We start from the raw sequence: 26,947 nt of genomic DNA, 5'->3' as shown, positions 1-26,947 counted from the left end.
TAACGCCTGATTCCAATTTTAACGGCTGCTTTTAGCAGCCGTTAAAATCCATGGCGCTAACCCGCCATGATGCTAATTACGCCACCGTAATTTACGGTGGCGTAATTAGCGCCTTCCCCACTCCCATTATGCCCTATGGGGCAAAAATGGGAATGGGGAAGGGAAAATGGGAAATGGGGATTTACCTCCCCACTCACCTTGGAATGGGGCGGTAAATCCGCCATCCACCATGGTGTAAACGTAGTTTACACCATGGTGGTAAAGTTGGCGTAATTACCGCCTGGGTCGTAATGACCCCCAATGTCAAAGCTACTGGTGTAATAAAAAGGTCTCAACCGGTCTGCCTTTAGGAACTTGATTTATAAGCACTATGCGTGGCCATCAATGAAGTCCTGCTAAAAACAAGCATTAGCAAAGCCAACAGATTCAACTTGTGTATAGGGAGTTGATACTCATTTGCAGGCACTGCTATCGCATGCCGAGGTACTGCACAATTTTTAGGCTACTACCATTAATGGCAAGTATGTACTATTACGACAATAGCTGGCATTTTACACAAAAGCCAAAACTTTTGGCATTAGCAATGCTTGTTTAATGTTTGTCATACAGTGCTTGCAGAGGGAAATACCAGGGAGTGCGAAATCAAGGCTCTTGGGCAGCACATGGATGAAGCATGCTTGAAACAAAAACGGATCAAATACATTAAAGTGTGCAAATAGATTTGAGATCATGGGATCTTGGAACCAGGAAAATCCATCCCAGCATGCAATTTAAATTCTGTCGGTATTTATTTTTAGCATCTAAAAGACATTTCTATTATAGCAGTATCGTGTTTACAGCAACAATTAAACCATTAGCTCTTAGAAGACTGCTTTGAAAAAACCCTGGCAGTCACTTCCGAGTACAAAGTTGATTTTAAGGCTTGAAAAAGTTTCCTCAAAGAGATTCTAGGAGGGTGTGTTTTGGGTGGGGTGGGGCAGCAAGTGGGCAGGGTTGGCATTAGGGGTTAGCATAGCCATGGGCAGTCAATGGGTGGGTAAATAACAAAACACCTGCAAGCATCGTCTCCCTCCTCATATGCCACCTCTCCCTAGCTGTACTCAATTAATTTGTTTTGGCTTGTAAGTGGTGCTGACGTACCACCTACAGGGCTGTCACGTGGGGGGTGAGGGAGCAAAAGCAGCACACTGCACCTGTATCCATCACATAGTGGACTGTGCTGGCTGCTCTCTGCCCATGAAATGATTTTGCTGCTTGTTGCGTAGCCGTTCGGCTACGCAAAAAAAAAAGCTAAATAATGGGACACAGCAAAGCTCAGAAGTGAGCTCTGCCACCTCCCGTTATTCAGCTAACAACATAGACAAACGGAATGACAAGAGAAGACTCCTCTCCTGTCAGTCAGTGTGTTCACGTTGCTCAGCGTGAACATGCTGACTGATAGGAGTGGAGTCCTCTCATGTCAGGCACCGTGTCTACGTGTTGGTGTAAAGGGAGAGCCTTTTGAAGGGTGCATGGAGGTAAGGTGTTATTTTATTTTAAATTAAATGTATTCATGTGTATTTATTAAATGTGTATGTGTATTAATAATAATAATTATATTGTGACAGTGCAAATTTGGACTTTACACAAAGTAAAAACACAATAAAACACAATAAACACAATAAGACATAATGACGTATAGTGGCAAACCCATATACAATTTGTAAAGTAGATACACAAAATACAGGGTACCAAAAGATAGAGCACTATACATTATAAGAACACAGTAAAATGAAATCATCAGTCAATAAGGCAGATGCCACACCACATAGAATATAATGTAGGAGGTACCTTAAGCAAAATGCTTAATATTTAAAGCTTGAATACATATAAAATAACATAGCTTCTATTCAATTCCAAGTACATCAACCAAATCAGCCAGATATTCATTCAGGCAAATGCATGGTATATACACTGAGAGGGGGTGTGATAAAGTCCAAGTAATACAACATAATCTAGAACTTTCCACACTGCCATGAGCCAAGAGGGACCCCCAAGTATGGGGGCCATAGTACCTTTAATCAGGTAAGAGGGTCTTGGCATGGGTCCATATCCTAAATTGCGCAAGCTGTACTGAGATGGTATCGGAGTTGAGACCCAAAAAGAATCACCAGTAATAGTCTCATACCTATGTACCAGTTTACCCAGCATACACATGTACAACGGCCCCAGTTTTATGCATTGGGTAAGGACATGTCTAGCTGACTCCATGTGTCCTAATCTGCCACATATACGACAGATCCTTTGCTCCAATGCAACCCCTAAATGGGGACCCGTAACCGCTAATACCAGGAGTTGATTTATACGCAATCTTAAGATGAATTGCCTTACTTCAGGGGCCGGGCATGGCAACAGATATGGTTGGGTCTTCCGATATCTATGTACAACATCAACATGGGACACTGCCTCATACCCTTTTAACTTAGACAGATGGGTGTAGTTCCCGCACCAATCCCACCTGTTCAGTTTATGTTCAAAAGATTTCTTCAAATGGCTATATGGTATTCCTCCCTTTTTAGCAAAAGGCCAGTCAATCTCTGAGAAGAGGTTTTCGTTCAACTTTTTAAAATTGAGCCCTTGTGGGACCCTCTCAGTCGTAATTACGTCCGGCCAGTGCGAGTATTTTACAAGTAGGGGTGGTGCATGCTTTTAGATAGAAAGACCCCGGGCGCGCAAAGCCATACTACCTCAGTGAGGTTAAGCCTAGTTCCAAACTGAGATATTCCATAGGGCACGAGGGGCCCAGACCCAATACTGTGCGCCAATAATGCCCTGAAGTCTGTTATCCATGTCAGATCCTGTATCGCCAACTCCTCTAAGCCCTAGAGGATGGCTGGAACAAAGCATTGCTGATAAAGCTTTACAATGCCGGCCACACGATAGCCTGCGGATCCCTTGGCAAACTTACAAGCTTGGAGAGTGAGTAGTTTGGCTTGTCTCTTTTTATGGTGAATTATCAAATCATAATTAGGCTGAGCATCAAATTCCAAGCCTAAATAAGGGTAAGACTATCTATCGTACCCAAGGTGGTGTCAATCCCCGTGTTGCTTGGATGCATAGCCGGCCAGGTCATTTAGCATGTTCTTTATACCTGATAAAATACGATCAAATAGTATCAGGTCATCAGCTTAAAGCATTCCCAAAATAGGTGAATCTCCTAACCTTGGTGGGCAATTTGATTTTAAGGCCATCCGTGGGAGAAAATTGCACACCATGGGGGTGCCACACACCCTTGCTTAACTCCCATGTTGATATGAATAGGATCCAACACTTAGCCCTCGTTATTTAATCTAACACTGGTTAGATTATCACTATGCAAGGAGATAAGAATATGTAAAATCCAGTTAGGGCAATTCAACGCTCTAAGCTTGGCCCAGAGAGTCTTGCGCACCACTAGGTCAAAGGCACTATGGAAATCAACATAGGCAATGTATAAAGTTGCCACCTTTCTACTAAGGATGGTGTTAATTAGCTGGTCAAGCACTCTGATGTTACGAGCTGTGCTCGAAGCGGGTCTAAACCATGTCTGTGCAAAACTCAGGACCTGGTTAGCTACGGCCCAAGACTCTAATTCTCTCAGTACCAGCGTCATGAAGATCTTTCACGTAACGTCCAACTTGGACAGCAGGCGGTAGTTGGACACATTATTCCGGTTTCCCCTTTTATGCACCGTTATGAGCACCGACTGCCCCCATGTAGGAAGCACAGAGCAAGATCTGCAGACTCGGGAGAAAAGGGTTAATAACACCTGAGCCCAGTGGTTCAGGTACTTTTTGAACACTGTTTGCCAGGCCATTCGGGCCAGGGCCATTAGATGTCTTAAGTTTCAGAATGGCCTGCTTCACAATTTTGTGGTTCAGAGGCCATACATCTGACCTGTCAAGTGCACCGGAGGCCCCCAATACTGCCATATAGAATGTATCTGTAATGTGTTTAACCCGTTGATCACCAGGAATAGGATTCAGGATTCTCAGAGTCCGTTCTCCCCCCTGCTTGCGAAAGTAGGTGCCAAATATTTGGGCTATCTTTACTACACATGGTCTCCACAAACTTCTGCCAGGTCCCTCTTTGCTGTGACTGGCGATAATGGCAGAGCCAGGAGTGAAAGTTCTGTTTTATAGCTTTTATATTGGCAAGATTCTTAAGGGCTCCTGCCGAGTTTGTATCAACCAATCTGTAAGCTCTAATAGCTCGTCGCATAGAACGTTTGTGGTCTCAGATGTTTATATCGAAGGAGTTACTTTCCCCCCCTGTCGCCCATCTTATGCTGGGGGCAGGCCTGCCCTTGAGTAGGGCTTGGGTTAGATGCTGAATCCATCCTTCAATCTCCTCCGGGCTTTTACCCCGTAGTACCTGGTCTATCCTAATACCCAGGGGAAAGTAAGGGAGTTCATCCTATCAATATTTTTCAGTGTACAGTGGATCCAATTCCATGGGTGATTGGGTATCACCTCTCTGCACGCACTCAGCCGATCACCACCCCCACAAATAGTCAGGGCAAGAGAGGCAGGATCACTCTAATCGTTCAGAGAAATCTGTAGTTGAAGTACCTGGCCCAGCAGACACTCAGTGGCCGCCACATAGTCCAAAGCGGCACGTTTAGACCCCGCTACCCAAGTCATCTGGCCTGGTTGATTTTCTGTAGCGTGCCCATTTAATAACCTGCAGTTCCAGTCCTTCAGAAAGACCAGCAACAATCTCTCCTTATTATTGGGCTTACCCAATGGCATGTTACAGTGATCTAAGACATTACCATATGCCCCACATTCCCCCAAAGTCCACACATCTCGCGTTCCAGTTTCCACAGAGAAGCACAGGAGAGCCCTCTGACCCAGAGTGCCAAGCATTAAGGAGAGAGTACAGTTGGTCACATATGGCCTCGGTTTGCGAGGAGCCCAGGGGATCATATACATTGACTATCAAGATATCCCTATACTCCCCACAACCACCTGGGGGGGATATCTCTACAGCCGGTATATTGCCACCCGGTTTACCCTGATTAATTAATCTAGGGTTAAAGCTAGACTTGACACCAATTAGCAAGCCCCCCGCAGGTCGGCCCCGCTCACCCTTAGTGGCCAAGGTCTGAAAAGTAACATGACCATAAACTCAATATCAAATGTAACCCACGTTTCCTGTAATATAAAGACTTTGCTTGTTACAAGCATTTCCCGGGAACCACCCTCGTTAAGCCAGTGGTTGAAGCCCCTCGTATTCCAGCTTGCAAAAGTCGAATTTCACTCAGATGGTTTCCTTTGTGCAATCATTTTCTTCAGCCACTCCCATCCTTGCTCATCACTAAACTTAACCAACGGCTGGGAAAGCGGTTGAGAAGGTGTGGCATTAGGCCGAGAGCACTTACACTTAGTACAACCAACAGGAGTGACCTGCATGGGCAGTGGAGAGTCCAGGGCATAGCCCAAATGGCCCTGGGAGGACTGATACAACCTTATAAGGGACAGGCAACAATGAATTTTCGTAAATTTTGACCCTGGTAGGCGTAATGGTTCAATGAAGTCAAAATCACTCGTGTTCAGTATCCGAAGAGAAAGGATTTTATAAAACAGCGCCAAAAGTGTAGAGCAATTTAACTGTTGACTGGATTTAGAGCCATCAGCTGGAGAGATAGTCCGTTTTTTCTCATCTAAATTGCAAATGGGTGCCAGATATACATGAGCTTCATTTGTAGCAGCCGGAGGTTCAAAATGAGATTGCTCGGGGCCCTGTTGAACTTTTTCTGGGCTTGTCACAAGGGGACAAGCAAGAGGCCCTGGGGTAGGCCAAAGTTGTTCGGCAGGCAGGGATTGAACTTTGTCCGGAGCCTCTTCTAGTAACCAACTTGTCAAGGTACCCACCGTCTGCGCAGACTGCCTTTTTCGGCGGGCAGCTCTTTTACGTTGCTTCTTAGAAACATTGTTGCTACCTGGGCGTAGGGTTGAGTTCAATGGCTGTGAAGCCGCAGATGGATTTTCCTTCAAAGGGGGTAATCCCGGTTTAGGTTGATTGGACGCCTTCAACTGCAATCTTTTAGCAAGTCTTGCCTGCTGCCTTGAAAGATGGCCCGTGGCAGGGTTTACCTCAGGGGCCCCAGCGATAAGGGAAATAATTTCAGGTACTCTGTCTATTTCCTTGTTTGTAGGTATGTCACAAAGAGGCACTTCCAAGGTGGTGTGAGTGAATTTTTGTGGCACTTCCCCCCGTAGATCCATTATTGGGGTCGCTGCAGGAGTTTTAGGGGAGTCAACAGTTTGTGTGTAACAGCAATAGCGGCTCCTTGTAGCTTCAGATCTTCATGAATTGCACTGCAAAGTTTAAGCAACATTTTTACAGCAAAGTTTAGTACTCCATGGGTCTGAGCCATATTCGTGGTATCATGCATGCTGAAGTCTTCTTGCAATGAACCAGATGAGGGGACCACAGAGTCATACAGCAGGTTAGGACTAGCTGAAAGGCGAGTTGCAGTAGATGGTAGCACTGGTTGTGCACTCCCCATAGTTGAAACCGCAGTTAACTCTTCCGCTGCTGGCCTCCGTTCTTCAGTTTGTGCTAGTGGTGACCGATTTATTTCACTCCACTTGTCCATGTTGCCAGCCACTGAACCTCCCAAGTGGTCCTTACTGCTTGCTTCTCCCCTCTCCCATTGCCCAGTAGGGGGGTGGAGAGGTCTTGCAATGCATAGCACAGCTGCAAGAGGGAGTCATTGTCTAGATCAAGTGGATGGTAGCTAGTTTCAGCCTCTGGTAAATGAATGTTTGGTTTGGGGTCAACTGGGGCTAGCCCTCGTACTGGGGACTTTAAAGGAAAATAAGCATCCAAGGGGCCTTTTTGTGGTGCGTGCGGGTCCTTGGCACTGGCCCCATTGTGTCCTGTTTGGTCTGTTTTCCCGAACGAAGCCCATAGGGTTTCTTACGACGGGAGCTGGCCATTTTACAGAGTCTAACTAACTGCTAACCCAGCATTTCCGAGAGCCAAAGAAGAGCCGCTCACAAATAAACACCACCGTAGGCGGTCAAACTGATAACGCTATTGTTGCAAGTGGGTGGTAACTGCAAGAAAAGTCAGTGGGCTAAGGCAGTATACTACTACCACACTCCCTCAAACAAAACACTTTTTCACTTGATGGATATCAGTAGCTAACACCCGCTCTCATTAGCAACAGTGTTCTAACAAATCAACATATTGATGTTCCTTGTTGACGGGGTACGGCCAAATGTCGATCAAACAAACAGATAATCCACAACCCCAGTGAGGAAACAGAGGTAAATGTCAATTTAAGTATGAGCAAAGTGTCTGTAGAAAGTTGTTAGGCGTCCCCGCGGTCTCCACGGAAAATATACTGCACTGTGTATTAATGTATGCGTGTATGTTAGTGTTTATGTTTGCGTCAATGCTGCATTTGGTTTTATGTATGTGTGCAAGGTGTTGTGTGACTGGTGGATGAATGAATGGGTGAAAGTGTTGTATGCGAGTGTCTGTGCCAGCCCCCACCCCTAAATTTAGCAGCCCTGCGGACCACTAAATTTAGGGGTGGGGACATAGCATCAGGGGTGCACCTAGGCTAAAATGTCAGGGGTGTGGGGGGGTAGCACTTCAAATGTTCGGAGGGGCACCAACTTCAGAGGATGTGGAGGAGGAGCAAACGTACGTGTACGGGGGCATCTAACTTCTTTGCACATTCGAATGCGACCATTCTGGTCCACTTAAATGTTACAAGAAGTTAACTCTCTCCTTCATTTCTGAAATGCCACACTTAAGGACTGCTGTGTGAATGAGCTGTCTCATGTCACCACTTCCCATCTAATCACTCACCTGGCATGCAAGTGCTCATTTATCTAAAAATGTATGCATGTGAATGCAGGTGCTAACAGTGAAATGCTTTATGTTAGTAATTGCATGGCCTGTGTTTTTGTTTTGCTTTTTGAATTCCTTTATTAAAATGTTTAACATGAAGAAGACAGAAACAGCAAAAACGTTTACAAGTAAACAATATCATTCAGACAACATAACATGATTTGTGCACAGTTTTTACAAATAGTGTAATAGGCAGGAAAAGAAAAGATCGAAACAGAGAAGGGAAGAGAAAAGAAAGGGCAGAAAGGAAGAGAGAGAAAGAAAAGAAAATGTAATAAATAAACAAAAGCGAATTCTTCAGATATACAAGTCATTAAAGATATTCCATATAGCAGAATATTTGTCGGCTTTTTTTAATCTTTGAGAAGTCACTTTTTTCCTACTTGATAGAATGGTTATATATATATATATATATATATATATATATATATATATATATATATATATATATATATATATATACTGCAGCCAGCCATCTATTGAAAGCCTAGCATCACAGCTATCAACAGTGCTTTACAAGCCCAAAAGAGCTGCCCAACAGCTGAATACCTACCGGAAACAAACCCAGCACACACAGCGATGGAGTATGAGTGAACGATAAATCTAGGACAAGTTCCATACATGACAGGACATCATCACAAAAGCTAGTAATTTTCAGAGAGGACCAGAACATATGCAAACCAGTACGAACATCTGATTTATAATTCCAGCATATATCTTCTTGCGTTAGCTTACAACGTTTCATTTTCGAAGGGGTCCAATGAACACAATGCACAACCCGTTGTTGAGTAAACCTCAGATCCAAGTCAACTTTGTATCTGTAAGGTCCTGCGTAAATGCAATTACAATCCCATCTGATAAGTCAAAACCCAATTCCAAGGTCCAGGTAGCCCTACACTGCTCAGAAGGAACAATAGCGTCCACCGGTGCAAGACGTTTATTAGGCGTAGAAGGCGAAAGAGACGTACTTTTGGAATAGTGTAGTATAGGCAGAACATTATGCAATGAGGCATTTAACGGTGCAAATAAATTCTCAAAAACGTTGCCGAGCACACGATATCGACTATCTTCTGACATACGCAACTTATATTTAAACCTGAGGAACTCAAATGTGAGCATTGAAACTCAATTGTGAATCTGCCCCAATTTCCAGGTGCCTGCAGACTTCCAAGAAGGCGAGAGGGTATGATTATTAAATCGTATTGCCGAGTTCCTCCAGATGGAAGATTTCGAACTCAGTAGATATTTAACCACTGAGCTTTCACAACATTTCTTCCAGTCTTTTAGGATAGGTCTAACAAAAGGCACAGATTTGTCTGCAGCTATCTTTCCATACTAAGAAGGCAGTCCATGGGGACTGGATGAACAGTGGTCTTCTCTATATTAACCCAGTTCGGGAAACTAGCCGAATCTCCTCTTAACCAAAAATGTAGGGTGCGCAAGGTGAAGGCTATATGATATTAGGGAAACCAAAACACCCCCAAAGCGCACTGGTTTCATAAGCACATCCATTGGGATCTTGGATCTACCCCCCACTCCCTATAGAAAGTTTTGTAAAACTATATTAATATCACAAAGTAAATCCCCCCCCCGTCAGAGGAAGAATACTAAAGACGTAAAGCAGTTTTGGAAGTAGGATCATCTTCATTACATTCATCTTTCCACACAACATTGGGTTCAACCTTTTCCACTTTGTTAACAGCGAAGCCCAGGCACCGTTTAACATCTGTGACCTGTTCCGTCCAACCTTGGCTCTGCAGGTTAGCCAGGCTGGGGCGGAGCCAGCCTCAAACTTTTGGGGAGGCTGGTTGACAGTTTTGAAAGCGGATAGTGAGTGGGGCCAATAAACCCACTGCGTGGTCGGTCTCTCCACCCAGGAATGGCGGCTGGACTTTTCAGCTTTTACAGTTGAAATGGACCCCCAAGTCGCTGCCCCCATTTTGGCAGTCTAGAGACAGACATTTACTGTTAATCTACAGCTTTTAGCCACCTAGCTGTGTTCTTTTGACTTCATTATGGATGTAAGCACTCAACAGGTACCTTGGCATATATTTCCGAACGGCAAGGGGTGCCCCACAAACATTAAAAAGAAATGGGCCCACACCAGCCCCGACACCTCTAGCCAGCCCTGCTCCCACTTCCCTCCCAATTCCCTGAGCCCAGCTGGGAAGCTGAATAGCTATTTCACCTTCCCTTTGCCCACTAGTCGTACCTTTCACCCCAATTCAGAGGCAGTTTACTTTCATAGTGCTATACGTGGGCCGTCTAAAACCGGAGCCCAGAAGTTAAGATTTTGGCTTTATCAAAGTGAGTCTGTTGATATTGCATGGGCAGGCTTTTGGTCTCTGCATGATTGATGCTGCTGCTCGTTAACAAGTGCTTAAACATATGAAAATACAACGTTCTGTGAAAGGCTCTTGAATTTGCTATCGGAGCTACGGGCTGGCGACACTGAAAAATGCCTTCTGCCTCAAAGTTGGAGGGCTTCCCCACTCTCTAGCCAGGGGCTGGCACTGCCCATGGAGCCAGGCCAAGTCAACAAAGCCCAACATTTCGGGTGGGGACAGGAGCCCGATCTGATCAAGGGTGTTGCGCCACTGTATGGCATTCTTTCTAGTTTGGTTCATTAGGTGGCACTGTTGTACCACCAATAAGCCAAAACTATTGCTTTAAAGAACAGACAGTAGTGGACATTACTTTTTTTTTACTGCCGCATCCCAAATAGCACAGGGAAAGGGGCCCGGTCCAGCGAGAGGAGGATTGGGAGGGTGCAGGGCAGGTATTTTAGTCACCCCATGAACATTTGTCTCTTCCCCTGTGAGGATGTATCATGTCAGCAAAGTACAAAATCTACACCGCTTCTTAAAGGTGTGCATAAATATTGCCAGTACAGTGCAACATAGACAAGAGATTGCGCAGGGCTTCTGCTCAGACCGTCAAGTGGTCTTGTGGAGAAGTGCATCACTTCCGAACCTAGCGGCCATGGTTGAAATCCCTGCCTGACATAGTTTAAAACACGAACGCACCACAGCATTTTAAAATAAATGCATAGTGCACATAGATTTCCCAGGATTGTGGAGCTGGATATGAGATCCTGGGAGATATTTTTTGCCGGATCCAGGATCTGGGAAGATCCATCCTAATGACAGCAGTGACTACAGATAGGAAGAAATGGCACATGACAAAGCTTGTAAGTGTAGTTTAGTTATTTGCCCACCCATTGACTTCCCACTGGTGTAATAAAAATGTCTTGACCAGGTCTGCCTTCAGCCACTTGATTTAAAAGCACGTGTCTTTCACTGAATTCCTGTTAAAAACTAGCATTGGCAAAGCCAACAGTTTTGGCTTGTGCATAAGTATTAGGCATTTGCCAGGCACTACTACTAGATGTTCAGGTACTCGAACCATTTTGCACCTGCTCCCATAAACGGCCAGTTAATACCAATATAGCAGTGCCTTTCCCATGCCTACACGAAAGCCCAACCTGTTAGCATTAACAATGCTTGTTTTGCTTTACCCTTGAAGCACAGGACCATGCATCAAGGGTAAAGCAAACATACAACTTGGGTAAACTGAACCACATTGAATATAGGCCAGTCTAGTCAGTAATAACATTTATGGTGCACGGTCAGCCTGGGCATGCTTACTAAGGTATGACATTTTTACATGGTAATACTGACATATAATGGTGCAGCCTCCATGGACATACATGGGAACAACCAGCATGAATATATTTTTATATTAGCATATGTTGTGGGCAAAGGCAGCATGAAATGTATTGGAAAATGCTCCTGTGCATGGTTGGTGACCTGAAACTATTACGTTTTTCTATGTGCTTCCATTCAAAACCAATTGCAAAGTGTATGGATTTCTACGCAGTTTTGCAAAGAAAGTGCAGTAAAATGCATCATTTTAACCCAATGTTTCAAACATTTTCTTGGAGTGAGTAACCCCCTCATGCACCCTTTGCTTGGTTTGGGCTCCCTAGCTGTGCTCTGTAGTTTCTGTATAATTGGCACAAACATTTAAGTCTCTTCAGTCCAGAAATTCACCAGCCTCTACTTATCATCTATCTGTCACTGTGTATGATGTGTGTTTTAATACGCACACAGGGGCAGGGTGCTCCTTAATGGTGGCATCACGCACCACACGCGGTCATGCCATCATATATATATTTATACATATGATTTTAAAAAGTTAGTCTGGTATAAACCTTTCTTCAGTAGAGAAATCTAACTTTGCAGTAGTTGATTTGCAGTTGTAATAATAAACCCTATTTGGGTTCCTCCACACAAACAAAGGGGCGTTTTTATCGTGTCTCCGGTTTATAGCAGTGCCGCTGCTGGTCCAGTGCAAAAAATCGTGAGGGGCCTCGCCAATTTTTACAGCCCTCACTGCCTTATAGGTAAAACTAACAATTAGGAAGAAATAGATGGAACCCTCCATTTCTATACATGTCCTCGTGTAAAGCAGTGAAATTGTACTCTTCTGCAACCGCGCTTGACGGCAAGCGCTCGATTCTCTCCATTCATAAACTGTGTGTGCACCATTAGTCTGGCTCTATCAAATAAAATTCCAATCAAAATGTTTCCTAGAAAAAGAACGGGCCATCCGTGAATAGCGATGGCAGAGGAGCCCTTAATTGGGCTCTCTGTGAGACGACAGACAGCAGCCAGGGTACACCTATCTGTCTCCGAGTATGATCTCTAGGTACCCATCGCTTTAACAGGAACAGGTGATGTCCTTCGAATACGGACGGGAGTGCACTGCAAGCAGGTTATGTGTGAGCGCTGTGCATGCTTGAACTTTACCATCTGACGACCCCCAACCCCCTTTATGGTATCTACAGTTGTGGTTAGTACTTAAACAATAGGATATGCTTTCAGAGGCAAATGCTGGGAAATGCGAGGGAGCTCTACGCACACAGTATGTCAGTCGATATCGCAGCATGCTCCTTTGGTGTGCCCACCACATTTCCTCGATGTTCTTATCTATGCCCCCACCCAGTGGGTCTCTGTTCAGTCTGCATATTTATGATTAATATGCCAGTCCGTGCCCTGAATGTGCCCCGTCTAGTTCTTGTCGTACGTATGCCCTCCCAGCTTGCCGCAACACCCCCCCCCCCCTCCGTCCCTATACTTACAAACACAGAGGCAGGCCACCAGCTTGGCAGCGTCGTCGGGCACCGGGCAGCTGGGGAAGATCGGCTTGAGCAGGTAGGTGGCGAAGACGAGCGCCACGATGTACTGCGACGAGGGTCGGATGATGAGCAGCTCGATCCAGAGCTTGAGGAAGGCTGGCAGCGGGCCGTACACCTCCAGCATGTAGGCGTAATCCCCGCCGGACTTGGAGATGGTGGTGCCCAGCTCCGCGTAGCAGAGGGCCCCTACGATGGAGAAGACCCCACACACGGCCCACACCACCAGCGAGAGCCCCGGCGAGCCGGCCTCCCGCAGCACGCCCGTGGGCGTCACGAAGATGCCCGAGCCGATGATGGTGCCCACGATGATGGCCACGCCGTTCACCAGCGTGATGGTCCGCTTCAGCTCCACCGCGGGCTGCGCCGAGGGGCCATCGCTCTTCTCTGGGGGAAGCCCGAGGCTCTCTTCCGAGCCCGCCCCAGAGATGCGCTTCTTCAGGGAACCCGATTCCGACATGACTGGGCGTGCGGCGCTAGAAGAGGCAGGATGAACCTGTGGAACCTACGTGCCGGCGCCGCTGCTTATAAAATGGACCACGGGCACAGCCAGACGTCCCTTTTATCCGCCTGAAAAAAAGCGTCGCTAACTGATGTGAGTAACATACTCGATGCAGCCAGCCTGATTCCCTGACGCCACCCTGTGGCCATACAGGGCTGGCGCGCTGCTGTCAGACGGGGAGTTCATCACCACCACCCTTCCCAACAGGCACTAACGTTAACTCTCTTCAAACATTCGCGGATCACAAAAACATTACAGGAGAAGGCGCGCTATGCACTTTTCAAGTTTGATAATTGTTTTGCAGGGACTAGTGTTGTACTAGTGCATTGTCGTTTTTAGTTATTTTGAGACATTACCATCTTTGCTTCTTTCTCTTGCGTCTTTCCTTCCAACCATTCTTCCGTCCGCACTCTCGAATCCTACCGCATCTATGGGCCCTACATGTCACTCCAAGGACTCGATCAACATACCGATACACACCTATAACAAGCACAACAGCATATATCTTCCGAGACGCGTCTCAGGTGGTGGTAGACTACAAGGGTGTGTGTGGGGGGGAGAGGGGGTAGGACGTGCAGCATTTGCGACTGCCAGAGCAAACATTATTGTAGTTTGGGATGGGCGCTCCTGTGCTGGAGTGAGATTCAGTGCCCATACTTTAATGGTGGGCGGTGCTATAGTGCCGGACTTCGGATTCCAAAGCTAGAGAGTAGTTTGTGTATTTGTGTATACAAGGATAGCCAGACTGGATGCACCAATGGCACCCGAGCACATCTACAGTCGAAAACATTACGTTTCTGTAATCTATCATTTTGTGCATGTTAAAATGTTACATTTTTGATGGAAGGAATCCTAGGTATTCCTCTATGCAGATAGAACAGTTGATATAATAATATCGCGTTTTCCATAATATTATTACGTTTCCACTTAGCAGTATTGCTCCGTGGAAACCCTCCTTGGTGAAAAAAGAAAAAAAAAAATCCTGCCGTAGTGGGTCAGGAATCCCCAAGTGCATATTCCCCTTGCCTTGACATTTGTGGGACGTTCCATCCTGCATGGGTGGAACTGGAGTGATACTGGGGTGGGATCGGATCAGTTTTTTGTGGCATCACAAAAACATTAGCAATTGTTTTATTTTGAGCAAATCCGTGGCCACAGCCACCCACCCCAAGCCCTGCCCACGGCTTTGCACCCCAGTCCTTTTCCATCCGCCTAGGTCGTAAATGACTAATGGCGAAGTTTTACAGGTGAAAGAGGGTGGGTGTATGGAGGAAAGGGGTCCATGAACTAGGAGTAAAGGAGTCACTAGAGCAGTAGTCTTAGAACCGGGGGTGGAGAGGGTGGGACCCCAGGTGGAGGAGTTGCAGGGGGCCAAAGACTCCTTAAAAAGGTATTACGATGACTGCTTTTAATAGAAAATACAAGCAGTAGAAGGGCGGCTTATATTTTAATGAGCATGGCCCCCCCTGCACATAGGTGGGGGAACAGCAGAAGAACAAGTTACTTCTTACCTGGTAACATTCTTTCGACGGGATGTTCCTCCGACGTATTCCTTATCTTTGATAATACGTTTCCAGCCTCGGAAATTTTTTCTGTAGAGGGCACTGCGCGTCGACGTCTGCCGAGTCGATGTCCCGCGACGGCCACCGTATCGGCGCCGACGTCACCATGCCCATAAATAGCCATGCGCTGCGTCCGTTGCTCAGTTCCGTTTTGTAGCATAAGAAAAGTCATGCCTGAATTGGTTAGTGACCTTAAAGGAGCGTAAGCTGCAACCACCAGGGAAGTTATCACTGCAGGGATGGATGGGAGGGGCGATAAGGAATACGTCGGAGGAACATCCCGTCGAAAGAACGTTACCAGGTAAGAAGTAACTTGTTCTTCGAAGGGATTGTTTCCTCTGACGTATTCCTTATCTTTGATAGACTCCCATACCAGTGGCATGTAATTGGAGGTGGGAGTGATAGTGTTATGTATCCCTTTAGGGATGGACCGAATGTAATACGGCCTTGCCAAATCTGGTCTCTTGAGCAGTGGAGGAATCCAGATTGTAAAATTTTGTGAATGTATGTGCGGACGACCATGTGGCAGCCGCACATATGTCCCGTACCGGTACCCCTCTCTGGAGAGCCGAAGAGGCTGCGATACCCCTGGTTGAATGAGCCCTGAAATTTAGGGGTGGCTCTTTCCCTGCTAGTCTATAACATTCCAGGATGGCCAAAATAATCCACCTGGAGATGGTTTGTTTTGTTATGGGTAGTCCCAACTTGTGACCTGAGTATCTTACAAACAGTTGGTCTGCTTGCCTGATCCTAGCCATTATGCTGATGTAAAAGCTGAGAGCTCGCCTAGGGTCCAGCCTATGTAGCCTTTCCTCCTCTTTCCACGGATGGGGAGGAGGGTAGAATGAAGGCAAGGTAATTTTCTGAGTAATATGAAATTCAGAAACCACCTTTGGGAGGAAATTAGGCTTCACCTGTAGGACAACTTTGTCCTTGTGGAAGATTGTATGTGGGGGTTTACAGGAGAGAGCTTGTAGCTCACTCACCCTCCTAGCAGATGTTAGTGCTACCAATAGGACGGTTTTAAGCGTGAGAAATCTCAGCGCGCAAGAGTGAAGTGGTTCGAATGGAGTGCCCATTAAGAAGTTTAAGACTAAATTTAAGTCCCATAAGGGAACCTGAAATGGTTTTGGAGGGTAAACATTAGTTAGACCCTTGAGAAATTGTACCACTAGAGGAATTTTGAAATACGATGGTTCCTCCGCAGTGCGCTTGAAGATAGAAAGCGCTGCGAGATAGCCTTTTACAGTGCCAACTTGAAGGCCTGAGTGTGCCAAGTAGAGTAGAAACGATAACACCGTTGGTGTACCACATGAAAAAGGGTTGATATTCTCTTCCCTACACCAACTGCAAAACTTGTTCCAACGTCAGCGGTATAAAGACTTTGTTGCTGGTCTTCTGGCCTAAAGCAACACCTCCATGACATCATTAGGGAGATCCCAATCATTGTACCTCAACCTTTCAGAAGCCAAGCGTGAAGGTTGAGGGTTCAGGTGTCTGGATGGAGAACCTGACCTCCCTTCTGCGAGAGAAGATTCTCTTTGAGTGGAAGACGGATTGGAGGACAGATGGACATATCTAGAAGGTCCGGGTACCACGTTCTCCTGGCCCAATCCGGGGCAATTAGGATCATGGTTTTCCGGAATCTTCTCAACCTCCTGATCATTTGAGGAATAACAGGGACTGGTGGGAATACGTAAAGGAGTGGAAACTCCCAGTCCACTACGAACGCATCTCCTAGAGCTCCTCTCGGGGGAAATTCCCTTGAACAGAACAGATCGCACTTCCTGTTGGTGCTTGTGGCGAACAGATCCACATGAGGGGTTCCCCAAAGGGCAAAGATCTCTTGAAGGACTTCCTGAGCTAGCTCCCACTCGTGGGAGACTGTGCTCTGTCTGCTCAGAGCGTCCGCTGTCAAGTTCTTCTCTCCGGCTAGGTGGACTGCCGATAGAGAGATTCCTTCCCGAATTGCCCAAAACCAGAGCTGCATTGCCTCTCTGCACAGTGGCAGTGATCCTACGCCTCCTCTTTTGTTGAGGTAGTGCATGGCCACTGTGTTGTCTGTCATTAACAGGACATTTCTCCCCTGTACTGATGGCAGGAAAGCTTTCAGCGCTAGTCTGATCGCTTTCAGCTCTAATAGGTTGATATGTAGTCTGGACTCCGATGGAGACCAACGACCGCTGATGGTCAAGTCGTTGGCATGGGCTCCCCACCCCGTGAGCGAGGCATCTGTGACTACTGTTATCTCCAGCCATGGTTGCCAAAACAGTTCTCCTTTCAAGATGTTCTCTGGATAGGCCCACCATTGAAGGTCGTGGGCTACCTTGTCCGGAATCCGGAGGAGATCTGTCATTCTCCCTGAAGAGATCTCATTCTCAGGCGAGCCTCTGGCACAAGGAAGATGCAGGATGCCATGAGGCCTAGCAACCTCAAAAAGTCGAAGGCTGGGAGACGTTGGGCATTTTGAAACTTGGTCCTACCTTGCAGACGTCCAAGCAATGAAGAACGATTTCTGCTTCCAATGAGAGATCCAGAAAAAAAGTAGGCATGTATATCTCTTGGCTATGTTCGACATCTAGTTGCACTTTGAGATAAATCTAAGATCACCTAGACTTTTTGAAAAACAGTTAAAGATACTCCAGCCGAGAGGCCGTGCATCTCCCCCACACAACAAGCCAATACTACAGCCTCCAGGAGGGATATTTTCTGCAGTACTAACTTAATATCTACAGTGGCCATAGGCTCAAATGGTTAGTGGACAATAGCCAAAAGCTCCAAAATAAGGTCCCATTGAGGTTGCACTGGTATCATAGGGGGAAAGAGATGGAGTAGGCCTTTCAAGTGCCATATAAAACAGGAGTTGAAGTTACAAAAAGAGAAGCTACTGAATTACGATAAGTCTCAATCGCTGACGTCCTGCACAAGTCAATTTTAAGGCCTGAATATGCAAGTTGTGAATAAACGATGAGAACCTCCTTAAGTGAACATAAGAGGGGATTTGTGTTCCATGAGACCAATAGCAGGAGCTGCTTCTCTTGTATTAAGAACAGTTGGAGAGCTTCCTAGCCGCCTCGATGATGCAGATTATTTTCAACCGATAGGCTCAGATGACCCAGGGACAACTTCATTGGAACCAGACTGATAAGGGCATTTAATGAAGGGAGGTGGTGGAAAACGAGACACTACCTCTGTGTCAGAAGATTCTTCCACAAGGACAGAAGAATAGGTCTTGTCACACAAACATTTGACCTGAAAACCAAATCAAAACCTGGCTGGCCACCAGGATGCTTTCGGAATGACGGATCAGTACAGTGTCCGGCACAATTTCTGGATTGTTAGGCGGTTTAGGGAAAGAGGAGGGAAGGCGTAGTCTGACATCCCTCCCGCATTATGTTCAGGGCAACGTCAATAGAGCTCGGCCCCTTGCCCTCTTCCCATTACCCAAGATGCATAAAGACAATATTTCTTGTTTAGGCATGATGCATAAGGATCTTACAGAGTTTCCCAGCACCTGAACAACACTACTGTGGCTTCCTCATGAAAGTTGTCTTTCAGAATCTGCTGAGACCAAGTTGCTCAATAAGTCTGCTTCTTCTTCAAGGCAGCTGGAAAATATAAAGCTTAGAGAGAAACACCATCACTATGCGCCCACTTGCACATGTACACCGCTAGGGGAACCACTGGATGTGATCTGGTCCTCTCCTGTTTGTAGAGCTAGAAAAACACATTGAATTGTCTGATCAAATTCAACATTTCCTGCTTATGGAATTTGTTGAAAGGCATGTGGGGATAGGAAAATTGCCTTTAACCCCAACAAATGTATGTGCTTTCCTGCTGTAACCAAAGATCGAGGATTGATGATTCCCCAGCCCAAAAGAGATGTCTCTGTAATAATAGTCACTGATGGTAAAGGTTCTTGGAAGGCAACCCCGACCATCAGGCAGCTTGTATAGGACCAAAATGTGAGGTCCTGGATAATATGTTGAGGGATCTCTAGGATTCAGAGTTTAGATCAGTTGACCTAGACCAAAGTTACTAGAAAGTGCAGAGTACAACGCACTTTCAACTAGGGTTGAGGGACCGCAAAGAAATAGGACACTATTAGCCACAGTACTCTCTGAAACTAACAATCCAGAAGAGATTTTCAGGCACAGAAATAACAAAGCTCTGGATAAAATGTCTAAAAACCGGTCTACTATTGCAAAGACACTTGCAGTGCAGGGGAAACCCTTCAAGATCACTTATTTGGAGGATATCAAGGAACACGTCTAGGCATTCACCAATACAAAGTAGACTAAAACATCCTGCAGCAACTGCAACTGCTGACTCACTGCCAGAGGCTATGGGAGTCCTGACCCGCCCGTCATCGTTATAGGGATATACACAGCCCTCATCCCATGGCTCAAATGACCAGGCACCATCACCATCATTTTGGTGAAGACCCATGACGCTGAGCTCAGGCACAACGTAGCAACTTGAATTGAAAACGGTGGGTTCTTACCATGACACAGAATAACTTGCGGTGTGAAGGCCAAATGGGGAAATGCAGATATGCATCCTTCAGATCAATCTCACATATCCCCCGTTGTAAGGTCATCTTCACCTGTGCAGGAGTAATTATCTTTCCTTTTTCTGAGGGTAGATGTAGATTTAGCCCAGAAAAGTCAAAAATGGTGCGCTGACCCACCAGGCTTGGTTAGGAACAGTAAATGCACAGGAATAGTAGCCAGAGACCCTCTTCAAATGAGGAACAGGTTTGATGACCTTGTTCTGTAATAGATATGATATCCCACAGGAAGGACCCAGACCCAGTCTGCATCAAGCAAAGGGAGGGTGAAGAGAGATGGTTAGTCAAGGGCCCTGACTCGCAACTAAAAAAGCCCATGCGTTCTTCATTATGGTCCTGCAGGCATCCATGCAGAGAGTAAGCCGACACTACAGGAGCAGTATGGGGCCTGATCCAAAAGTCACACAGAGGTGTTTCTCCCTGTCCTGAAGAGTAATTTGAGGAGGCCAGATGAGAAAAGAATCCCCTGGCTCTGGTTCTCTTTCGTTTTTTAAGGGGAAGGCTGTGCAAGCTATCTTGGTGCCTGGATTTCCAATCTTTGTATTCGCAAAACAGAAGGATGGGGAACAAAATTCCTGATGCTGGGAACAAGAAAAAGCCTTAGCCTGTGGCTTTGTAAACGCAAACAGGGATTTGCACTATAAAAGTGTTTGCCCGTTTCTTTTTTGTATTCACATATTTGTTAGCATTTTAACAACATAACCGAACATACAGGCTAGGCAAAACAGCACAAATCGTAAGTCACACCAGTCCCAAAAACCTCACCAGATTCCCTCATACAAATTCATGTTCTTCCGTTTATATAAAATAACTCTCTCCAGCAGGGACATTTTGTGGAGGTCCTCAATCCAGGCTAAACCGGAGGGAAAAACAACACTCTCCAATCAAATCGGACAGCAAGACCCTCTTCATTGTCTCAGTAATTAGCATTCTGCACTTTTCAGAACAAGGTGAAGGGTGCGCCATTACGCAGCCCCTCACAGCCTGTAATGGGATTCACTTTGGATTTTTCGGCCGTGTAAAATATTCATATTCATACACGACAAATGCATTTAGTAATATTCTGCACGTTTCATAACAAGGCAAGGGGAGCACAATCACGCAACCCCTCACAGCCCACAACGGGATACACTGCGAGTCATCTGCCGAGTTAAACACCTGTATTCACACATGGCAAATGTACAAAGGAATATACTCCTACTTTTTCATAATAATGAGGGTCGTACATTTTTCAAGCCCACAGACTGCAGGGGACCACACCAGAACGACCACGACGTTGCGGGGGTAACGAGCCCAGACAGACATCCACGGGCAGGTACAGTTTTGACCTGCCTCTTTGTTCATTTTGGATACATGTTTTATACCAGCAGCTGCATTCAACACACAATGACACATGGGTTTTCTTGCAGACCTGCAGGAGTACATCTCTGGACCCCTTTTGTCCAAGTAGGATACAACATCTTGTACCACCTGGGACATCTGGGACATCTTTCCAGCAACCTCCCCCGACATCTCAGGGATTTTTTTAAGCCGGGATCCACTTCCAGGTAACTCACCAGGGCCCACAATTTCCAAAATGGCGCCACCTTCTTTCCTAAAACTCTTTGGTTATCCTTAACCCGAGCCCCCTCTTTCCTTTTTTGTCCCACCATTATAGGGATAGGAGTCACAAGAATTAGGACAAGGGACTCTGCATCACCCATTTGAGAACTTTGGGAGCACATATGTGTAACGGCAGCCGTTTACCAGGCTGAGGGACGGCCCGGGAATCCAGACCAGATACAACCCAAGACTTGGGATTAAGCTATCGGTAGGTAAAAAAAGATACCACCAACAAATTAGAGGTACTTTATTCTTAATTTTACATCATGGAGTCAGACATACACTGACTTATATAGAGAGAGTGAATCTTAAAATGTTCCTATTTTTTTTTTTCTTTCATATCTATACAGGGTCTCCAAATAAAATGCCCTGATGAAGGCGGACGAACAATAAAGTAGATTGACCACCGAAACGTGGAAAGTTTGGTGGAAAACCAAGCCCCACGTAGGCAAAGAATTCTTTTACCAGATAAGACCCAGATACGTGGCTAAAATCAAAGCCTCGGAACAATTCTTAGAACTCTCATTAACCCCTGCTTCGTCTTCCACAACAGAATAATGATAAGGAAACGAAATAGGATATTTCCAAGATATCCACCACAGGGGGCCAAATCAGGGAACTCAATTTAAGTTTTTCCTTTTTCAACGCACTTTGAATGTCACACTTTGAAATTTTAATTTTGTTTGTCAGATTGTGTAATGTTTTTTCGTGATGAATCATGAAAATAAATGTTTGTTTTTCTCTTGTTGATTAAGATATGTCCACTACAGAATTCATCAAGGATATCTATGTTGAGCACTAAGTACTTTTGTATTTCTATTTACATGAATTAAAAGCACATGTTATTTAAAATGTTTTCTCTCTCCAACCAGCTCAATTATTCTAAATGTTTATAAACGATTCTACTAGATGATTGATGCAATTTTAAAGGTAACCAGCAAAGCAATAATTGAGTGATCACCCCAAATTTGCCTTTTCTACTGAGACTATAGGGTGGGTTACATCTTTACGTATATATTCAGTAATTTGCTGCCAGAATGACCTCACCTTGGAGCACTCCCATATCATGTGCTCAAAGGAGCCCATTCTGTGGCCACAAAACAACAGGCATCTGAGTCAACCAACCATCTGGCACGCATCTTAATAGGGGTCCAGTATACAAAGTTTAACATTTTTATTTGACGTACCATCTCTCCAAGGCTCATAGAGGTCAAGGCCACATTTCCGCATATCGTCTCCCACCGATTCACTGTCATCTCTGTGCCAAGTGATTCCGGCCAAGCATCAAGGAGCTGCTCATTCGACTGCTTGTTCACATCAGAAACTTCTACATGTGCAATGCACAATGACCCACCTCCTTCAGACTCCTCTGTCTTCTGAGACCTCCACACCACCAAGTGCCACCCTAAATATCCAATATTCACCATAGGTGCAGTCCTGGCGATTCTTCAATGCAGACAATTTATGAAACGAGACCCATTTCTGGTTCACAAGCAGATTACCTATTCACTGCACCCCACACAAGAAACAGTGAGGCCAGAAAACAGGCTTCCCATCAATACAGACTATCGTGCTCAACAAGATGAATTTATTTATTTTTACTGTTGATCCCATGCATTGCACTGTCCCTTCCCCTGCACTTTCCCTTTCCCCCCTCCTCTGCACTTGCGCGATCTCATTGTCACCTGGCCTAGTAAGATCGTTGTCTCAGTCTTCCCTCTGTTCCCCCACCCTAGCCTCGTCGCGCTTTGAAACACTTGCTATAGGCGCGTTATAAATGCCATATCATATCATATATAGCCGGTACAGAATTATGCCCGCCAGTTAAGTCCTCCAGCTTTCGCCATGTTCTCCGTAGAAAGTCTGTTGTCACTGAGGTCATATAACCTGTAATTTTTCCAGATGTCAAAATGGCTTCAGAAGCAAGCAGAGAAGACAGCCCATACTACAACCACACCCACTCGTCAGGCGACTCTTCAAGTAATGGAAGCAAATGGATACCAGAAAACGGCAGGTGGTACATTGAGAAATCTGGAAATCTCCTGCAAAGAAGCTGCAATTTTCTGAGCTTAAGGCGTGGTTGCTTGTTATCCCAAAGAAAACTCTGCAACATGCTATCAATGTACTCGAAACATTTCTTCTTCACATGCAACAGCAGCATGCTCAACACGTAATTAATGCGTGGAGCAGAAGACATCTTGACGGAATTGAACTTCCCCCAAAGAGACAGTTTGAGCTCAAACCATCTCACCAGTTCTAACTTCAGATTCGCTGTTATGTACCTCATGATATGATAACGATATCATATGATAAGGCCTTTATAACGCGCCTGTACACATGTGTTCACATCCATCATCTTCCGGACATCATTCGTGAGCCACACTTCCAAATATCTCATCTTCTTGTCCGGGCACCAGCCGAACCCAAACCTGGTAATACACGCACTTGTACATGATAAGGAAGCCGGCATAACCTCGGACTTGGACCATTTTATTTTATATCCAGATAACGTTTTGAAGGTTTCTATCTGTCTCATCAAAGCCGGCACCGAAGAGTCCAGGTCCCGTAGCACAAGCAACATATCATCAGCATAGATCCACACTTTCTGTAGCGTATCCCCATATCGAATCCCTCTTATCTTAATGTCAGAAAGAATCCTCGCAGCCAGTGGTTCCATCACACAAAAGAGGGCAAACCTTTTGTATTAACTGCCGCAGTTGGTTTTGAATACATCAAGGATATCCATTGCCTTATCTCAGGTCCAAATCCACAACTCGCCAGTAACCCAAAGAGGAAGCTCCACTCAATATGATCAAAAGCCTTCTCGTCGTAAGAGAAAGCGCAGCCACACCTGAATCCAACTTTCCGCTCTCCAACAATGTGAGGATCAGCTTCTACATGTTGGTCGACGGATTGCTCTCCTAAACAAACCCGGATTGATTTGGATCCACAAGAAGCATCAAAGTATTTTCCACTTGCATCGATAATGCACTTCCAACAGTTTGAAGACCAGCCTCAGCATGACCCTATAGAACTCTGCAGGGAGACCATCCAGGCTAGGGCATTTCACACTGTTTAGGTGGTTTGCTGCCCTCATCAACTCATCCACAGAGAGTGGCAAATACAAATGAGCTCTTGTTGAGTCTGGCAGGCAGTCAATCCAAATCCTTCCAGGTAACCCTTCAGGTAGGCGGCATCAGGCTTAATTTCTGATGAATATAATCCAGGGAAGTAGTGCCAAAATTCTCTATTAATTACGACAGGTTGTGACAGATGTGCATGTGATGGTTCCGATAGTCCGTTCACTCTCCTGAATCCTCAAACGGTGGGCCAGCAACATATCAAATCTCTCCCCTCCTTCATAATAGTTACACTTAGTCCTGAAAAAAGCAGTCTAATAACAGCCCTGTCAGACAACAATTTATTCAGTTAATGTTTTTTTACAAACCAAAGCATCTCTCACATCAGCTGTTGAGTTTGACATATAGTCCCTTTCGATTTGTTGAATCTAATTTTTTTAAGGACTCCTTCTCATTCTCCATCAGTCTATTCCTTTTGCTAGAGAGACCAATTAGTAGGACCCACATATAACATTTAAAAACCTCCCAAGTAGATTCAACGCTCATTTCCGGGGACCATTTGTGGCCAAAAACATTGTGGCAACCAGAGTGGTAAGGGAAGCATTTCAGTATGGGCCAGCCTCCACACATCCACAAATCAGAACTCATCCAACAAAGCATGCAGAGAATTGGGATTCACCCACCCATGCAGGCAACAGAACCACCACTCTGATCCACAAAAGGGTCCACAGTTTCATTAAAGTCACTGCCTAGTATAATGTCTTGCCCCATATTTTGAAGCAACTGAGCAAGAGATCTAAAAAAAAAGAACTAGCTCCACCATTCAGTGTGTAGATATTACAAATCCCAACAATTGAATCCTATATTTTCAGGGTCAAATAGACGATCCAGCACTCGCTGTCCTTTCGAGGATCGAAAGGATCGAACAGTCAAAGAAAGACCGTCCTCAGCAAGATACAGACACTGCTCGAGTTTGAGCAATAAGAGGAGAGACAGAGTCAACCCATCCTTTCCTCAGCTAGTCCACAGTAGCATCCACCAGGAAGGGTTCTTGCAGTAGGGTCACAATTACCTTTAACTCATTTAGATGGTCCAAAACTCTTTTGTTCGGATTGTTACTACCATTGACATTCCATGAAATTACTTTCTGACTGTGCTTCCCTGGAATAGCCACCATCAAAAAATTGTTCTCGCAGCCAGACACACAACACAATAAAGACAGAAACACAAACAAAAAAACTAACAATACACACTAAAACACCACTAAACTTCTTGGCACTATCGCACCTGGCTGCAACACGTGCTACAAACTCAATTGTGCACATACTACCCAGATCCCCCTATCAACAACACCCCAAGTAATACTAAAACCAGTTCCAGTTGTCAATTCAGTTAAACGTCTACCCCCAAAAGTTATATACATGCCCTGCAATATGAACAGGCCACAGCATGGATACAGTACAATAAACTTTCTAAACCGATATCCCATATCAAAAATCCCCCAGAAATATATCCGTTGGACTAGCAAATAAACTCGCTGCCAGAAAGCAGCGACCAAACCCTTGCACAGGGATCATCCATCCACCAGAACCTAACCTCAATCAAACTGTCACAAATGCACACCACATCCCCGTAAACCATTCTCAACAGGACAATTCACCATCCAGAAATGACCTTACATAACCCCCAAAACAAACTATGCAATTCACTGCAGCCTATTTCGTCCTGACTAGAAGAGGGCCTGTGCAATTTTCCTTTATGTTGAGCCAGGTCATCACTACAAGTAACTCATCCGCCCCAGGAGCGTAGCTACTGCCCTTTAACAGACCATTCACGAACAGCATATGCCTTGCAACTATGAGCACCTCAAACCAGCAGTGCCAGAGAGACATCAACTCCAAATCCACAAATAGTGGCATATGGAAACTAGACACACCTAGGATAAAAAACGTGACTGTCCAGACATGGGTATATGCGTGCCATGTACAATATCATGGAAAATTTAAAAGCGAGCAACACAAGTCGGGCGGAAAGTGCGGGGGGCCAGACCAGGGTCCCACCCATCAAAACACTACACCCCACTGTTAAGTACCCTCTCTTCATGGTCGTGCCACTGCCATGGTCACTGGTTTACGCATAGCAATATGGAGAGGCAAAGGCGGAACCAACAAAAGAAACAGCAATGTTCAGAACTGTCCCACAGAGTCGCAACGCCACAGATGGAGACACCTCGGACAACAGAACCACGCCCACAGACCCATCCTCCCAGAGGCAGAATCAGCGTGGATGCCTCAAAACCTGTCTCACAACAGTGGGTGTCCCGCCAGTGCTGGAAGATGTGCATCGCGCATGCAGTGCTAGTTGGCCCTGTGAAGAGCCACGGCGGGCACTCCCGAAAACCCTGTCCCACTTCAAAAGCCCAAACCACTGACGCCACAAGACCTGCCCAAGCGCCACAGGATGAAGGGCAAAGATGCACGCAAAACAATGACACACTGCTCTCGAGTACACACTCAACATGGCTCGCCAGACTCAAACCACCGC

The 26,947-nt window shown here is 45.6% G+C and overlaps 1 protein-coding gene across 2 annotated transcripts in view; it reads right to left on the bottom strand.

Annotated features, from left to right (window-relative positions):
- Window positions 1–26,947, bottom strand: part of SLC7A5 (solute carrier family 7 member 5) — a 657,550-nt gene that overhangs the window by 564,862 nt on the left and 65,741 nt on the right. Inside the window, exon 1 of one of the 2 annotated variants that reach the window (XM_069636164.1) lies at window positions 13,034–13,675. The exons of the other annotated variant lie outside the window; for it this stretch is intronic. Within the exon in view, the coding sequence (XP_069492265.1) occupies window positions 13,034–13,547 (514 nt within the window). The 5' untranslated portion in view covers window positions 13,548–13,675. Of the gene's footprint in view, window positions 1–13,033; window positions 13,676–26,947 lie in introns of those variants that run through there. 2 annotated transcript variants of the gene reach the window in all.

This window comes from Ambystoma mexicanum, chromosome 1q, assembly GCF_040938575.1.
Source record: "Ambystoma mexicanum isolate Mex_15411 chromosome 1q, UKY_AmexF1_1, whole genome shotgun sequence".
NCBI classification, from domain to species: domain Eukaryota; kingdom Metazoa; phylum Chordata; class Amphibia; order Caudata; family Ambystomatidae; genus Ambystoma; species Ambystoma mexicanum.
The sequence above is the reverse complement of the archived record's forward strand: the minus strand, read 5'-3'. Positions and strand labels throughout refer to the sequence as shown.